The sequence below is a fragment of the Colletotrichum tamarilloi genome, assembly GCF_030869305.1.
Source record: "Colletotrichum tamarilloi strain Tom-12 chromosome Unknown Scaffold_18.1, whole genome shotgun sequence".
Lineage (NCBI taxonomy): Eukaryota > Fungi > Ascomycota > Sordariomycetes > Glomerellales > Glomerellaceae > Colletotrichum > Colletotrichum tamarilloi.
The window spans coordinates 535,400-552,569 of NW_026849401.1; the positions used below are offsets into that span (position 1 = coordinate 535,400).

The window sequence follows — 17,170 nt, forward strand, 5'->3', positions numbered from 1 at the left end:
TTCGTTCCGGTATCTATCTGGCCTCGCTCACCATCTACTTCAAATGCCACTTTACATTATATCTTTAGCTAACCTCACGGTAGAGCCGCTACACTTGAATATGTCGAAGAAAATTGAGTGGAGGAATATCGAGATACACCACCCTTGCTGAGCCAGGCCCAGCTAGCTGGATATCAGCTGGTTACAAGATCTATTGGTCCTTGTAGCTTACAGCATTTTTGACAGCAAGCTCTCGAACATGGGCCCATCCATCTCCTATGGATTTCTCCAGATCACCTCGCGGGCATGGCCATTCTATCAAGATCCGCTTACCATCATGTTGGAGCCTGAACCTTCTCTCCGAGGCCGTCCGCCGACCTCACCATGGGTCAATCCAAGTAGTCGCCATTAAACAACCTCGAGACCAAAAAAAAGAAAAAAAAAGGGAAAAAGGCTGGCACTATAGCTATGTCTTCGTCAGCTCTTTGCATGGCGGCATCTCCCTCCCACGGCTGGCGGAAATGCCGCAGCCTTCTTTTGTGTAGCGTTAAGCATGGTCTCTGCGGAACTCCTTGAATAGGTCTTCCAGATTATCACGGACTCTAGCAGCAGTATCTGCAGCGTGTATATAGTCTTTTCATGAGGGGGCTCGTAAGAATATCTCGATTTCAGTTGCCTGGCATATTGCTCAGTTTCAAGTATGTACCACACTCAATTTACCAACATGCTCGGATCCCATGATGTCGCATTCTCATAAGCCACATCCAAGAATGGTGGCGTGAGAGCAGAACCCGGACTTCAAGTGCTATACGCATCATACAACCGCGAGGTCGAGACCGTGGCATCACCATTCAATGAAGTACTACGTCCGAAATCATGAGACCATTCGCAGCTCGATGATCATGCCCATAGCCTCTCAACTCGGGCGAAGCGCTTTCTGGCCGAGGTGACGAAGCACAGGTGGTATCGCAAGTCAATCTCAGTTTAGCGTCATTTCTCAAGACGACGTTCATCGTCGAAAAAAGTATTTCCTTTAGCTAGACTTGGCGGCCTGGGCCTTCTCGTAGATCCAGTCGTTCAGACCGTTGCGGTTTCTCGCAATCTCGATGGCGTAGAACTGCATGCGGGGCGCTGTATTACAAGTTAGCAGATGAGCGAGCCAGAATCGCCTTTTGGCGAGGTTCAGAACAGGGTCGGCGGGGGGCCACTGACCGAAAATGACCTCGTTCTGGCCGTATTCGAACTTGGGGCTGGCGCGGACCATGGTGCCAAAGTTGTAATCGTCGACCTTCTTCTCGTAGGCCATCATGAACTTGCGCCACCGTTCCTTGCCGGACTTGCTCTTCATCTCGTCCTCGTTGATGGTCGCGGCGGGGTCGAACTCGGGGAAGTCGGTCTTCAGGTGCTCGTAGATCTCGTCATCGATCTTGGTCAGGCGCAGCGTGGAGCCCTTGACCTTCTCAAGGATCTTCCAGTAGGTTTCCATGTGCTGAACAACTACAGGAACGTTCTGGCGGTTAGCTCGCGATCGTGAATAGGGTCGGAGGTGGTAGTGGCAGCGTGTGTACCCTTGACGGCGAATTGCTTCTCGATCTGGACGCAAAAAATAAGTCAGCGCATTTCATTCGCGACACGAAGAGAGGAGGGGTTCGAGCTCACATCCTCGAGGTTGTCAGCCTCTTGGGCGTCAAAGTTGGTGGGGACTTGCGCAGACATTGTGGTGGGTGGTTTTTTTCTTCTTTTTTCTAATTGACCGTGCTCAGTATTGGTGAGAGAGGTAAGTGTACGATCGTGGAGGGGTTGGACGAGGAAGCTTTCAAGATGTTGGTGGGGCAGCAGTGACGAACAGAGCACCGCTGGGCAGCCAGGCATCGCGGGGTTCCTTTTTTCGATCTTTTTTTTTTCTCTCCACATTTCCGCAGCAGAGGACGGATACGTACCTACGTCTATGTACAACGGTACCTTGCACTGACGTCAAACCACAAAGTAACAACTCCATCGAACTTCTCCCACCCAACTTCAGCGACGATATTAAAATAAACGTCATCTGCATCCACTTCTACTCTCCTTTCAGTCTTCTACTGCACCCATTTGTCCGCCGAAATGCCATCATGTTGCGACAGTCATATAGACGTGTCTTCTCAAATAGTCGCTCTGGATATCGTTCCATCCTCCAGGCAGCTCCCTTCTGATTCCCGAGACGACCAGCCCGACATTGCCCATGCTGATGTCGCGGACGCCGGCGAACCAGCATCAACCTCTCTCTTTGACAAGCTTCGTCGCATTCTGTGAACTAGGACCTGCATTCTGTGTTCAAGACTCGCCTCATCCGTTGCTACCGATTCTTGAGACGCCCTTCCGATCAGTTGCGTTCTGCTGTCCGGACGTTCACGTGCGTCGCCGTTCTCTGAGGTTTCTTCAATGCTTCTAGACGCATATCCAACCGACATACGTCCAGTCGATAGGTTCTCGTATGGTCGTGTAAGCATTACTGCTCCCTCTGGAAGACAGAGGCCGCGCAGGTACTGTCGAGAATGATCATCCAGCTGAAATTTACCGTATCCTTTGTCGACCCACGACTTTTGGCCGGGAATGCGCGGCCATACCGAAGAAGGCGCCACTCGGTACGTATGGTACTTGATATCCTCGCTTCTCTCAGGAACAGGAAAGATACGGCGCAGCAGAGAATGTGTATAGCCATTGCTGAAACCGCAGAGGCGCATCGAGTCAACCAAGCCATTTAGGCGCACGAATGGCTCGCAGATTCTGAGGAACTCATCAGGGCAGTATGAGAAGTCAGCTCCGTAGCTCGATCGCTTGGGTGTGAACACTTGTTCCGGCTCCGTCGACATTCCCTGGTTGTTCTGCTCGCTGGCAGACCTGGAACCTGGGGGAAGATGGTCGGAAGGGCGTTCACCCCAGAATCTCCGGCAGAGTAGCACAAGGCTCTTGAGCGTCGAATGGTTCTTTCGTTTCAATTGGCCTCTAACAAAAGCCCCGATGAGATCGTCCATATTAACGGTTCCTGCGCGTAACTTGCAGGCTTCCTTGCCTGGCCCGAAACCCAATCGAGTCAGGTCGAGCTCAACGATGACCTGCTGCATGAAGTGACCGTATTTATTACACCACAGTGTTGCCAAAGGGTTCAGGTAGGGACCCACGAAAGGCGACATGGTGATGTGGAAGCGCTCTCCCATGAGAAATGCAATCAGAATATCCGCGCGCAGAGCGAAAGACACTTCGAGGTACGGCTGCAGAGGTCTCATGGCAGTAGCTAGTGAAGTGTACTCATCGTCAGTCCAGACCTCTCTCACGAAACGGCCGTCGTTGAGGCAGATGGGCATGTCGGATTCATGGTCGGCAATGAGATATTGGCATATCTGGAAGCGTGCGACTGCGGGAAGTCTGAGGTATGGAGAAGTCGGTTCCTGCTGTTGCGTTCGGTGATGATCGGCGAAGAACATTGCGACCGATCTCTCAAAATCAGTGGCCTTGTCGGGCACCGGCTGGTCACGTCGGTATTTGTGATAGACGACATCGATCGAGCGATCCCAGGGCGGGAGGTTCTTGCGTGTTGATCCGGCTGGCCATCCCGACTTGGGCTTTTCCATCAGCGTCCGGGCTGCCTTTGGGGGTATGGCCGCGGGAAAGGGATACGGCAATGGCGTCGAGATATTTCTCGTCAGTGCTGACTTCGGCTTCGTCACTGTGGCATGATCAGCATTCATTTTTCTCTACGTCGGGACGAATCGAGCAATCAAGGAGGTTGAGGTGCTTGCTTCGAGAATCTTGCTTGTCAAACTCACTCTCTGCTGGTATGGCAGCGATGCTGCCGGCCAGGTTGACAGTCCCGAGTATCTGTTCTGTTTTTGTCGTTCTGCTTGGCCTCTTTCCCCCCTTCAAGTGAAGTAAACCGAAGGGCTCAAGGATAAGGTGCGCAGAATATTTCCTGTTGCGTGGTTGTTGATGTGCACCTCAGTGACAGTCGGTGGTGAAGACGAGTGGATATTTTTCTCCCCTTCGGGTGAGGGTAAGGTTCACTGAGGCCTCGAGTGCGTATTCACCTCCATGTGTATTCACCTTCAAATCTCTTGCCTCTCTTCACGCATACTTTGGTTTTCATCTCATCTCCTTCCTTACGCTCCTGCCTCTCATTTGAGGTTTCGGCGCCTTGTTCTTTTTGAAGCAAAACAAGCCCGTAGAAAACGGAACCAGCAAGATCCAGTTATTACCAAAGGACTGTTACGTACTTGCATTGAAACAATTTCCACGGGGTTCAGTTTCCAGTTCAAGTTTACATCCTCTACACAGTTCTACAGCTGTTCATGCCCGGTTGCACATCGTTGGTTGACCCGCTTCTTCGGCGCCGAGTGGATCGCGGCTCCGTGCATCTTCCGGGAGCTTAATCGGTCATGCTCCGGGGATAGATCTGGCCATGGTAGTCCCATGTCGAAGAGGAGTCGCGGCCAATATACTGCACCTATCGTGTATGCAGGCTCACTGCTTGCATACAATATTAGAAGCAGATAACAATTCGAGTCTGCTGCGCCGTTCTCACTCAAGTGTGATTATTCGTTGGTTGATGCAGGGGTGCATGCTCATTCTGAGCTGACCATACGCCGCTGCTCGGTGAAAGGGTAGCGAGACAACCCGGAAATAGCGGAGAATTTACTCACTCGCCTTACGTCTTACGCATAGAAAAGAGGATGGTCAGAAGCAGGCAATCGAAGGGGAGGCTACAAAGATCTCGCCAAGCGTATTGGCACCCGCATCTAAGCTTAAGGGGACGAACGCCGCCGTGATGGCTCGGATGATCCCCTCCAACGGTTGGGCGTCGTAACATGAAGCCATTGGTCTAGTGTGAAATGGGCTTGCTCCAACGGGAGCTGCAGCACCCATGTAACGCACAGCAAGTTGTTAGTTCGTTACCCCATTTCCCCCCTTCCAAACGAGCCGCCAGCGGCCAAACCAATGCTTCAAATTTAACCCTAGTCCCTTTGAACGGGGTTCGGGTCGGAGTTGACAACTTCTAGCCCTCTTCTTCCCCGTTCCCTTTTTGATTTTCCCCAGAGAGGGGGGAAACGCACCCCGATTGAGGTATTCGGCTGCGTTTACCCATGTTAAGGGTGGTGTGGAGTGTGGTCTGACCCGGTCGAGTCAAATCCCCGTTGCGATGGTCGGTCGACAGCGGCAGACCATATCTGTTTGTTTAAGAGGCACAGGGGTCCATGGCTCTTGTCTCTAGGTTGCTGCTTGTTCTTTGCTTCTTTTCCTGTTGAGCGACTCTTTGGCGGATATGCAGTCTCTTGACTGCTGTACCAATTCTTACCTTACACTTGAAATCACGATATCCTCTTGACTATAATTGACTCCAACTACATACAATAGTCAACCGTTCCCATAGAACAACTCATCTGAAGCTCCCGTTGAAAGTTAGAAAACCAACTTTCTCGAGTAAATCTCCACGCGTCGGTCCTCGCGAGAGATTGCGAATCTAGGCCTTCCTAGACATAAAAGGTAGTTTAGGCAAGTCTGCCCTTTTCCTTACACAAAGATCCAAGATCATTCTACGTGATTCGGGGAGCATGTAAACACAGACACCACGGCTTTGCACGCCAAGTCGCCGGATAATAATGCGGAATGCCAAGCCTTTGCTTTCTCAACTGTCGCAACTCCTGGCATTTACGTAGCTGCACAGGGACGCAGTATAAGTGGTCATCAGAACTAACATCAAGGCAGGGTACTCTCAAAGCTCCAATGACCTCACCAACAAAAGAGCCGCGCCACTCCGCGGAAGAAGGAGCCACGACAAACAGCATATCTCATGACGACAAGGAGACAAGAGGCCTCTACCGGCTGGAACGCGAACCCACAAGGGAAGAGAAAACGGCAGAGGCCCTAGCAGAGGGCCACGATGCCGACATACCCTCCAGCATGGGCTACGTCCTCGACGAACGCGGCGAGGAGAAGAGAAAGCAGTCGCTCGCGCTGGCTCGGACGAGATCTCGCAAGTCCATGGGGCGCGAGGACGTGGAAATGGGTGTTGGCGGTACGACAGAGAAGGACGGCGACGGCGGCGAGAGCTCCGAAGACGAAAATATTGTCTGGTGGGATGGCCCGGACGACCCGGCGAATCCGTACAACTGGCCGAGTTGGCTCAAGGTCCTCAACTGTAGCCTGATCAGTGCCATGACGTTCGTCACACCACTGGCGTCTTCCATCTTTGCCCCCGGCGTGCCGGACCTCATGCGGGAGTTTCACAACAACAGCCCCTATCTAGCTGCCTTTGTCGTCTCCGGTATGAACGCTCCTTTAAACCTCTGTTTACCATCCCATCGTACAGATCAACCGGAAAGAAACAAAACGTGCTGACAACAAAGCGCAGTCTACGTCCTAGGCTTCGCAGCCGGACCCCTGCTCTGCGCGCCCCTGAGCGAAATCTACGGCCGCACAATCGTCTACCACGTCTGCAACCTGTTCTTCATCTGCTTCAACGTCGGCGCCGCCCTCGCGCCTACCCTCAACGCCCTCATCGTCTTCCGCCTCTTCGCTGGCGTCTTCGGCTCCGCACCCATCACCAACGGCGCGGGTTCCATCTCCGACATGATCCGCCAGGAGAAGCGCGGGGCGGCCATGGCGGCGTTTAGTATCGGGCCCCTACTGGGTCCCATCATCGGCCCCGTGGCGGGAGGGTTCCTCGCTGATGCGGCTGGCTGGCGATGGGTCTTTTGGCTTATTGTAATTGTGAGCGGGGTTCTGAGTATCGTCATGCTCATCTTTTCGAGGGAGACGTACGCGCCCATCATCCTTGACAGGAAGGTGAAGCGACTTCAGAAAGAGACGGGGAACCCTCTGCTGCGGTCGAAACTCGATATTGGCCTCTCTTCGGCCGACTACTTCAAGCGAGGCATCATCCGCCCTATCAAGATGATTGCCTTTTCCCCAATCACCCAGATCTTGTACGTAACCCAATCCTCATCATGCTGTGCCAAGTCTTGTCTCCCTCCTCTGAACTAACACACGCAACAGCGGCCTCTACATCGCCGTAGTCTACGGCTACCTCTACCTGATGTTCACCTCCATCACCTCAGTCTTCATGGGAACCTACGGCTTCAGCGCCGGCACATCAGGCCTAGCCTTCATGGGCCTCGGCGTCGGCTCCATGATCGGCGTCGTCTTCTTCAGCCTCTCCTCGGACAAGTACGTTAAGAGAAAAGCCGCCGAAGCAGACGCCGCAGCCGACGAAGCAGGCACCGTCCGCGAAGGAATGAAGCCCGAATACCGCCTCGTCGCCCTCCCCGCCGGCGCCGTCTTCCTCCCCGCGGGTCTCTTCATCTACGGCTGGACGGCCGAGTACCATATCCACTGGTTCGTGCCCATCCTGGGCACGGCCATCGTCGGCATCGGTAACCTCATCATCTTCATGGCGCTGCAGATGTACCTCGTCGACGCCTTCACCATCTACGCCGCCTCGGCCCTCGCCGCCAACGCTGTCGTGAGATCCGTGGCGGGAGCAACACTACCTCTTGCGGGCCTGAAGATGAACCAGAACTTGGGCGTTGGCTGGGCGAGTAGTATTCTCGGTTTCATCGCTGCCGCCATGTTACCTGTGCCGTTGCTGATCATGAAGTATGGCGAGTACTTGCGCAAGCGTTTCGAGCTCAAAGACCTGTAGATGCCGCTTTAATTGATCACGCCAGGGGGAAGCCTTCCCCCAGTTGTAGGAAACGGGAGAACTAATAGACATACCCAATGCATATTATCAAACAACTCAAGTGAAGATGACATTGTCTTGATGTGTGTCGATGACGGAGCATGGATGGATCCTTAAATATTGTTCTTTCATTCTGGGCTTCCATTTTGCTGATCGTAAGACTCATGAGAGACTTCATGTGGTTATTAATGGTCCGTCGTATTTGTGTCTCAAGCTCATTCCGCTGGATATCTTCCCGTCTGCTCAATTCCGCCGGCAGAACTGTTAGTGATTGGAACGGGGCGATAGTGATCGTGTCTTGATGAAGTACCGTAGGCTGCAATGTAATCGCCGCCATTTCGTTCCGTCTCGGAGATGTCGTCTCATTGGGCCCGTCATTCTGGGCGCCCCGCGACAGCTTAGATTCGTCTGATTGATTGATTGATTCATCATCCAACTTCGGATGGACTTCGGCACAGGTAATCGCTTCGAGGAAGATTCTTGGAAGGTGATATCAACTTTATTCATGTTTGCAAATCATACTCGTGTGTGCTGGACAGTATAGTCCACCATCGTCTATCACGGTTTACTAGGTACTTTGGTATCTCCCGCTCGCCGACGGGCCTCTCTTCTCTTTTTCATTCCTCGTCCGCAATCCAATCCATTACAAAGTTCCAATGCCAAGGTGCTCGGGGTCGGCCTTGACGATACGAAGGGTGTTGGTGTTACCCATGCCGCCCTTCCAGCCCTGGACAACGACCAGAGTGTCACCCTTGCTAACAACGTTGAGCTCCAAAGCGTGCTCAACACCCCACTTGATGCGGCGATCGACATCCTCTTGCCAGTTAACCTTGCTGAAGTCGGGCTTGGCCTCGGGGAACAGGAAGGGGTAGACACCACGGTACAAGTGAGCGTAGCGGGATGCGGAGGCGTTTCTTGTGACCATGAAGATGGGGCAGACGGGGCGGTACTTGGACAGAAGGCGAGCAGACTCTCCGGATGTGGAGAGAACGATGATGCCGCCAGCGTTCAGGTCGAGGGAAGCTCTGACAGCGGCCATGGCGCATGACTCGACAACGCTGACGGGGCGCTTGACCAGGGTGCACATCTCCTCGAAGTGGGAAACGTAGGGGATGGTGTTCTCGGCCTTGAGGCAGGCCTCGTGCATCTCGGAAACGGCCTCGTTGGGGTAGCTGCCCTTGGCGGTCTCGCCGGACAACATGACACAGTCGGCACCGTCGGTGATAGCGTTACCAACGTCACTGATCTCGGCACGGGTAGGGCGGGGGTTCTTGATCATGGACTCGAGCATCTGGGTAGCGCAGATGACGGGCTTGCCGGCTCTGTTGCAGAGGGCGATCATCTTCTTCTGGGCAGCGAAGACCTCGGCGGCGGGAATCTCGATACCGAGATCACCACGGGCGACCATGACACCGTCAGTCTCGGTGAGGATCTCCTCGAAGTTGTTGAGGCCTTGACGGTTCTCAATCTTGGCGATAATCTGGATGTGCTTGCCCTCGGGGCCGAGAACATCGCGGATGTCCTTGATGTCTTGGCCGCGGCGAATGAAGGAGGCAAAGACCATGTCGACATTGTTCTTGACGCCGAATCTGAGATCGTTCTTGTCCTTCTCGGAAAGGGCGGGAAGATCGACATCGGTGTTGGGCAGGTTAACACCCTTCTTGGAGGAAATGAAGCCGTTGTTGCGTGCGCGGACCTCGACGGTCTTGTCATCCTTGACGCTGAGGACATCGAAGGCGAGGACACCGTCGTCGACGTAGATGATACGGCCGGGCTCAATGACCTTGGTGATGTTCTTGTAGTCGACGTACCTATCAAAACAGCGGTTAGTAATGCCATGGGGAGAGCCTTTGAGAGAGAGAAGAGCTTACATGTTGTCGGTGTCGCAAGCCGTGGCGTATTGCTCATCGGTGGTGAAGTTCAGGATCTTGCCGGCGGAGATGGGGAGATCCTCATCGTTCTTTGTGTTTCCGGTGCGGATCTCGGGGCCCTTGGTGTCGAGGGCAATGGCGATCTGACGGCCGGGCTGAGCCTTCTCGGCGGCGCGGGCATTGTCAATGACGGACTGGTGGTACTCGTAGCTGCCGTGCTGTTCAGAAGCGAGGGGTTAGCAAGATAGGCAGACTTTGGTGGGGGTTGACTTTTAGCGTCTGTGATGGGGTTGGGGGAGCTTACGGAGAAGTTCATGCGAACAACGTTCAGACCGGCCTTGCGCAGAGCGTTGATGGCCTCGACGGAGTTGGTCTTGGGGCCAATGGTGCAGATGATGGAAGAACGGCGGTAGTTCTTCTCGGGCTGGTAGGCGGTATCGAGGCTGGAGAGCCATGCGATCTTGCCGCCGACATCGAGATGATCCTTGGCGGTAGCAGCCATTGTGTCTAGATGTATAGGTATGGGTTTGGACGGGTGATGAGGGGAGTTGATAGGAAAAGTCGATCACCGTAGGATGGAGAATAGATGTAGCAGAGGAGAAGTGTGCTACTTAAGGATGGTCGAGGCGAAAGGGAGGAGTGTGGAAGAAGAGGAGGAGGGGTCTAATGCGGTTGTTAAATCCTGCTGGGAGTGGGGGTGGGTAGAGAGAAGACACAGAGAGGGAGAGGTCAAGGCAAGGTCAGGCAAGGTACGTAAGGCCAAGGGGAGAGATAACTAATAAAAAAAAATACGATAAAAAAAGGTCATCCAAACCGACGAGGTTGACGAGTGAGACTCTTTGTTTTTTGGGGGTGGTCAAGCCAATGCAGGTTTATGCACAAGATGATGTATTTGAGCATCAGCCTCAGCTAGGTATTTGTTGAAGACCACATTCAGACGGGCAGAGGCAGAGACACACGAGGAGCAGGGACGAGAAACAATTTGCTCCTGGCCCAAACAAACCCAAGTGAAGTGTGAAGCTGCCCGGCGGCGCACTCCCCATCCTCTGCTTGCTGCTTCCATTTGCTGTGGCCTGCGTCGGCGGTGGTGTCGGCGCCTTTTTTTTTTTCTCCCTCTTTTTTTTTCTTCCTCAGTCTGCCCGGGTGGCCGCCGCTTTGCCCCTCGTTGAACTTGTTCCCTGCACCGGCCGGCACCACCCCCGTTTGGTGAGGTGAGGGGAGAAAGGTGCTGAGAAGGTGCTGAGGAGCGTAGCTGCCCCTCAATCCAACGGAGTGGTCCGTGCACTTTGGTCCGTGGCCGGATGGCAGGAGGGGAGCACCCAAGCACCCACGCACCTTCCCCCCAATCCCTGCCAGAATTGGAAATGGAAGCAATGGAACTGAAGTGGGCAAAGTGCAGCTTTGGCAGTAGCGACTGGGCCCCCCACCAATGTGAGGAGCTTGCGGTGACAGGTACCCTGCCATAGGTACGCCTACCTTACCTGCCTTACCTAAGCTGAGGCTTCAGGGTCCCGCGCTTCGCACCAGCCTGGCACCTCCCACTTTCATCCATCTTTTTTTGCCATCTCATGCCGTCCAATGTTGAGGCACGGCAACCAAGAAAAAAAGAGACGACGGAAGGAAATACAGAAGGGCATGACCAGGACCTTCTCATTGGAGCATTGAATGTGTTCCTGCTTCCTCTCTTGCTCATCTCACCTTTTTTTTTTCACCTCACTCTGACATGCTCATCCACCAACTGGAAACGCTTGGCCAATGAAGGAACAAGCCCACGGCCCGAACAAGGTTTACGCAAATAGCACATACCAAAACGGCCCGGGATATGGTGAGGCGCCCCAAGATTGGGTGATGCGAGGTGAGGTGAGCCTGGTGAGGTGAGGTCCGGACGTCAGGCCAGCCCAGAAAAACAGCGTGGTTTCACCAGACGGTAAACAAGAAAATAAATAGATGCCAACTGGAAACCACAACAGAAACATCCAAGGGGCCATCAACGCAACGCAATGCAATGATACGACGGCAATGATCCACTCACCGAGTATCCGTACCGTATATCCGTACGTCGTGCTATTTATTCTCCAACGCTCGAGCCTATCGAGCTGGGCAGTACTCCGTAGACGTAATGAGAGTAATAGCAACAGCAATGACGCCGTGAATAGTAGGAAGAGAAAGTGAGAGCGCAAGAGGATCGAATGATGGGAGGACCTGCCTGGAGTGATGGCCGGATAAAATGGGTGACAGTGAGGGATTTCCGTCGCTTCCATTGGATCCAGCAACATCCAACTGTCTAGCTCCAACTTCGGGTATTTTCTCGTTTTATTTTGCTTCACCATCTCCCACTACTTCGTGCCCATCATGCACTTGCATCCATCTGACAGTCTGTTGCACACTGGTGCAGCTTCCATTCTGCGACGGAGCTCCGACCAAGCTCCCTTGGGCTGAGTCGAGTCTGAGGCGAGTTGAGCTGCCCGATTTGTTTAAAGCCTCAAACACTCAACAAACTAGAAGCCCATGCCGCGGCGGGCGGCGGCGGCGGCGGTAGCAGACCACACATTTCCTATGGCTCTTTTAGTTTTGGCTCCGGGTCTGAGCTTCCACCTCTGGTTCTAACTTCCTTTGCCAAACGGCAAACCAGCCCGGACGCCCGACCCCTCGAGAAAATGGAAAATGGAACGCATCCATGTCACCTAGAAAAACGGCAAAGAGCCCCTCCGTGAAAATATGCCCCTCCATCCTGGGACTGCAATGAATGGAAAGGCCGCTGGGTCTCTCTCCAGTCTCCAGGCCAGAGTATCGGAGTGGAGAGGTCCCCTGGCCCACTTGCACCTTGGCAATGCCTCGCACCTCTCATGAAAATGGCAAATGGCGACAATGCATTTGTCCATGACTCTGTCAGCTCCGGGCAGCTCCAACCTCTCAACATCCGCATCCGGCCAATGACCATCTCACCATCTCAAGGACAGGTGGGCCACCGCCGGTGCACCGTCGGACAATTCCACTTGTGCCGCGGAGGAGAACAAGTCCAGGCCCCCATCCGAGCTCCGGCTAATCCGCTTTGTTGGTGACGCGATTCAAACCGTCTCGATGGTTCGGGTCCGAGTCGCGCTTCTTGCTTCTATTTCCCTCATTACATTGCAGGGGTTGTGCTACAAGAGTGACACCCGCAAACTGATGTTGCCATGAAGAGCTCCATCCGAGAGATGAAATGAAGCACTCAAAACCCCCAGGTAGGGTACCTTGGGCATGAGACTTGGGGTACATCGAAGACGGTAAGACAGATAATGGTCGGCAAGCCATAAAAGCGATGCTGCTCCACTTGAAGCCACGCGAGGATGAGCTTAATCGACCTTGCACTTGCAAGACTTTGACTCCCACTGAAGATACGACACTCGACGATGCACCTGAGGGAAACCTCAGTCCATCAACCGAAGGTAACGTGCCTTAGATAAGATAAGACATGCACCTAGGTACCTAGGCACCTTATCATATCAAGACAAGAGATTTAAAGCCTCAGGCACTAAGGCTGCTTTTGAGGTGTGCACAGTCCACTTCGACAGCACAGCCAGTCAGCTGGGGGAGGGATCATACTCCAATTGCTCCAGTGTGCCTGCCACCGCCAGGCGAGCCTTGTCTCATGACCAACAACTTTCGAACTCCAGCCTTTTGACTTTTGAGAGAACGCTGCAACAACCACGAGACGACGACGGCAACGATAACAAGAAACACTCGAACAGAGCAACGTCATCGAGCGTAGAAAAAGCGACAAAGGAAATCGAATCAGACAGACCTTTTCAACAACTTGCACCAAAATGGTTGGTCCAGCCTTTTCCCCTGCCGGGCTGCTGGCGAGTGCTTCTGGCTCGCCTCGCTGCCTACATTAGCTTGGAGATTTGCTCGCGCAGTCTTAACACCTCCCTAGCTCCTCAACTTGCTGACTCTGGGCCTCTGGTCAAAGATTGGACGTTTGACTCATTACGCATTCGATGCGGTGCTCTGTAAGTCCCCTCCCCAGCCACTCTTCTTTGGTTGTCCTACTGTTGGATGCATAATCTCGAGTCGATCGGTTCGCTAATTCTTGGGTCGTTCCTAGTCTCCGCCTTCCTCGCGGGTATGCAGCGCTCGACCGGCCTGACGTGAGTTAACTTTCTCGAAATTCCGATGCGAATACTGGATCTCTGCCCTCGATGACGACAAAGACAAGACTCTGCGGCGGCTAACATGTGCCCAATCTGGGAATCGTCAGACCCAGTTTCAAGACGGACAGAGCTGCCGGCGAAAACAAGGACATGACGAAGTGGATCGAGAAGTATCTCGGTGTCGGCGAGTGGGTGATGGATCAGTCGGTCGCAATTGCCGGCTCCAGCGGTTGGTTCGAACGCAGGCGATAAATCGAGACATCGAGATCGAGACAACACCAGTATATCCGTTTTCCAACGAATCCCGGCCGCCGTTCTCAATGACGATCTGGAGTCGAATCTCCCCTTGTTCATTCATCTACAACCTTATTCACTAGGCCATTTGTTGCCGCAGTGCGATGCTGGAAACGCTCTGCGACTGCTCGGAAGAAATCGGTATGGGGAGGTTCCGTTCCCGGGCGGTGTAAATCCAAGGGTATCGGCGGATCTTGAACCGGGTGTTCTCGTGTGCTGAAATCGCTGATTATCGGAATCTCGAAGAAGCAGACTCGCGTCTCTGCGTGCAGGCGTTATGGGCGAGATCGGGGCGCACTTTCTTTAACTGTACCTTGGGGAACAGGAAACCGAGCCTTCACCGGCGAACTCTTGGTTTTATCATTGCGAAAAGTCTCCCTTTGGGCACCGGGCTACCCCGTGTAAATCCTTACCACCGGACCTGTGGACCCCACTTTCGGGATTGTCCTCGTCGCGGGACAGCGGCCATAGCCGAGGTTACCGTCCAAATCCAATGCGCCACAGTCTGCCACTGCAGCTCCTTTCGTGCGCCATAGCTCCCTTGCTTGACGAATCCTAGCCCTATGATGTGAGACTATGAATGCAGGTGGCATTATGGAGAGAGACAAAAAAGTCAATTCGTGGATGGCTATAAACAGACTGCTCCATAAGAAGTTCCAACTAATTAACACCCCAGCCAACGCCGGCTTAAATCATGGCCTGCGGGGTATCCTGTCCTGCCTGCTGTACCCAGCTTTGCCAGCCCAATCAAAAAACATAATTCATTTCCCAAAAGTGTAAGAACTACGTGTCAAAAGATGCATGCTTCAGTAACATCTGCTTTGGTAGCACAGGAAGCTACTGAGGCACAGCTGACATCGGGGTTATACCCTTTACAAATGCTACGCATACAAAGTCATGGCACCTTCATATCAGTCTATACCCTCATCGTTGCTGTGTTCGGCAAGGAACTCTGGAGGAACCTCATTGTCGCTGTCACGCCTCGAAGACGAAGTTCGTATGGACCCGACATGGGAACGGTCGTCGTCGTGCTCTTCTAGATGTGACACTAGCAGGTCGGGCGGGACCTCATTGTCACTCTCTCCGTGATGGGTTTCTGTCGTAGCTGTGGCCAAATTCGCTTGCGAGATTTGCGCCTCTTGGTCATCGCCGTTGTGCCAGGGTTCTTCGATGTCCTCAACTTTCGTCGCCGCTGCTTGAGGCTTTGGTAGACTTCCTCGAAGGAGAGCCTCGGCATCTCTGAACGCTTCGAGTTCAGCGCCAACGGCGCAGATGAGAAGATTCCAAGTGTTCTGCTGGGCTGTCCTCATGTTTGCTTCAAGCTCCAAGATTACCTTCGCCATCCGCGGCAAGAGAGCTTCAACGCCTTCTTGCTGTGCACGAGGAGTCTGTTTGCCCTTGGCCGAGGAAGCACCGCCGCTTAGAGACTGGCGCAGGTCTGCCTCGAATGTCGTAACGAGTTTCACCGTTTCCTGCCATAACTCCGTGCCTTGATCTAGCGCATCGCGATCCTTATCGATCTGCGCCTTTCGCTTCTGGAGAAAGTCCATTTCACTTTCCCACCAGTCCTTGGCCATGCTCAGTGTCCGTCGCGCAGGTATCATGCGGAAGAACTCAGCACCACCGGGCAGCTCTTGGATGTCGGTTCCGGTTCCAGAGTCGTTCCGTGATACAGCTTCGACAACATCTAGATCCAGGGGCTCGATCGGAGGCCGGCGTAGGAGGGCTGTGACCTCACCTTCGACCTCCCTCAACGCACCCCTGTAGCCACTCAAGCCCGCCTCTCGGCGGTTGTGAACGTCTTCCATCTTTCGCTCCAGCCATCGGTGCCGATTCCTCATACCAACGAGCTTCTCCTCGAGCTCGCGTATCTCCTGACCCAAAGAATCATGCTGCTCTCCCAGGCCTCGCAGCTCCTTTGCGAGAGGCTCCTCATCGTCATCAGCCAAGCTATGCAACTCGGCAGAGATGCTGACCCTGCGCTTGTCCAACTTGTCTAGATACGACAAAGCTTTTCTTCGTTGAGAGAGGGCTGACTCGATATACGCATTTTCTTCCGTCTTGAGACCAGTCAGGGCTGCCAACGCCTGTCGCAATCCGCTTCGCGCCGCACGAAGGCCCTGCTGCCCCTGTACCTTGGGTTGTCGAACAGGTATAATATCGCCGCGAGGAGTCGCGCGTACGGGTGGGTCTAGCGAGGCCATCATGCGTGACCTGGACGTCGCTGTGGAATAGAACGTTCCCGTTGGCGTACTACTCCCAGAATCACTCCACGTCTCAGCTCCTACAGTGCTAGCATCGAGAAACTCGGCGCCGGATCCAAGTCTTGTGGCTTGTATGTCTAGTAATCGCTGTACCTCTTTGTGGAGAGCTCGTTCTCGGTGTTGTAGATTCCGCCAGACAGAGTCAACGCGGGACTTGCTTGAGTCGCGCGAGCTATGGTCGAACAGAATGCTCCCAAACGCAAGCCGGCTGGACGACATGCTCTTGGCCTCGTTCTTGTGTGTGTTGCCTCGGGATCCCCGCCTCCCCGACGATGCGGAGGGCTGCAACACCACCGAGGTAGCTATGGGCGGCGGCGGGCCAACGAACATGGCCTTCGGCTTCAACTTGGAGACGGAGCCCGCCGGACCAAAAGGGTCGTCGTCCCATGGATCTACGGGGGAAGGGGAGCGCCCTTTCGACATTTTGATGGGCAGCGGAGGCGACTCTGACAGCAGCGATACATCGGGTCTGGGGGACAGATCATCGAGGTCGTAGTCATCTGAAGGCTTCGGTCGGGATGTGTAGAGTGGTAGAATGGGAGATCGTTGTCGGCTCGGTGAGAGTCGGTCGAGGAAACTGTGCGAACCGGATGCCATCAGGTCGCATCTGACGCTGCTGGGCAGAAGTGGGAGAATTGGCTGGCGATGGGGCGGTCACCAGGAATGTCGTGGTTGACAAGGTTCCTGAGCGTGCTTTTCAGAGGCACGATCAAGTATGTATGCGCTCTAGCTAAAGGAATAGGATGTCAATAACAACAAGTAGGCATTGGTGATGAGTGTTGGACGTGGGATACGGCAAGATGCTATGGGTAATGTATGAGATCTATAGGACATAGCACAGCAATGTCGTCGATGGGAGCGCGCGAGGCCAGCTGTGAAGGTACCAAATAAAAAGTATCTTTGGCTCGGGAAGCA

General features: G+C 53.8%; 7 protein-coding genes across 7 annotated transcripts; 2 read left to right on the plus strand and 5 right to left on the minus strand.

Annotated features, from left to right (window-relative positions):
• Positions 1–1,012: 1,012 nt before the first annotated feature.
• On the minus strand, positions 1,013–1,695 carry CTAM01_06604 (uncharacterized protein; the record flags this gene model as incomplete). Its single annotated transcript, XM_060522631.1, has 4 exons — positions 1,013–1,110; positions 1,192–1,476; positions 1,548–1,572; positions 1,639–1,695. The coding sequence occupies 4 exons, from the start codon at positions 1,693–1,695 to the stop codon at positions 1,013–1,015; spliced, it is 465 nt and encodes a 154-aa protein (XP_060382890.1).
• A 425-nt stretch (positions 1,696–2,120) lies between these two features.
• Positions 2,121–3,707, minus strand: CTAM01_06605 (uncharacterized protein; the record flags this gene model as incomplete). The annotated part of the gene is made up of 1 exon (XM_060522632.1): positions 2,121–3,707. The coding sequence occupies one exon, from the start codon at positions 3,705–3,707 to the stop codon at positions 2,121–2,123; it is 1,587 nt and encodes a 528-aa protein (XP_060382891.1).
• A 2,029-nt stretch (positions 3,708–5,736) lies between these two features.
• CTAM01_06606 (uncharacterized protein) lies at positions 5,737–7,654 on the plus strand (the record flags this gene model as incomplete). The annotated part of the gene is made up of 3 exons (XM_060522633.1): positions 5,737–6,277; positions 6,365–6,938; positions 7,009–7,654. The coding sequence occupies 3 exons, from the start codon at positions 5,737–5,739 to the stop codon at positions 7,652–7,654; spliced, it is 1,761 nt and encodes a 586-aa protein (XP_060382892.1).
• A 682-nt stretch (positions 7,655–8,336) lies between these two features.
• CTAM01_06607 (pyruvate kinase) lies at positions 8,337–10,066 on the minus strand (the record flags this gene model as incomplete). Its single annotated transcript, XM_060522634.1, has 3 exons — positions 8,337–9,504; positions 9,565–9,782; positions 9,869–10,066. 3 exons carry the CDS (start codon positions 10,064–10,066, stop codon positions 8,337–8,339), a joined length of 1,584 nt encoding a protein of 527 aa, XP_060382893.1.
• A 1,285-nt stretch (positions 10,067–11,351) lies between these two features.
• On the minus strand, positions 11,352–11,894 carry CTAM01_06608 (uncharacterized protein; the record flags this gene model as incomplete). Its single annotated transcript, XM_060522635.1, has 1 exon — positions 11,352–11,894. One exon carries the CDS (start codon positions 11,892–11,894, stop codon positions 11,352–11,354), a length of 543 nt encoding a protein of 180 aa, XP_060382894.1.
• Positions 11,895–13,370: 1,476 nt separating this feature from the next.
• Positions 13,371–13,949, plus strand: CTAM01_06609 (uncharacterized protein; the record flags this gene model as incomplete). Its single annotated transcript, XM_060522636.1, has 4 exons — positions 13,371–13,373; positions 13,481–13,556; positions 13,652–13,694; positions 13,805–13,949. 4 exons carry the CDS (start codon positions 13,371–13,373, stop codon positions 13,947–13,949), a joined length of 267 nt encoding a protein of 88 aa, XP_060382895.1.
• A 953-nt stretch (positions 13,950–14,902) lies between these two features.
• On the minus strand, positions 14,903–16,852 carry CTAM01_06610 (uncharacterized protein; the record flags this gene model as incomplete). The annotated part of the gene is made up of 1 exon (XM_060522637.1): positions 14,903–16,852. One exon carries the CDS (start codon positions 16,850–16,852, stop codon positions 14,903–14,905), a length of 1,950 nt encoding a protein of 649 aa, XP_060382896.1.
• Between the last annotated feature and the right edge of the window lie 318 nt (positions 16,853–17,170).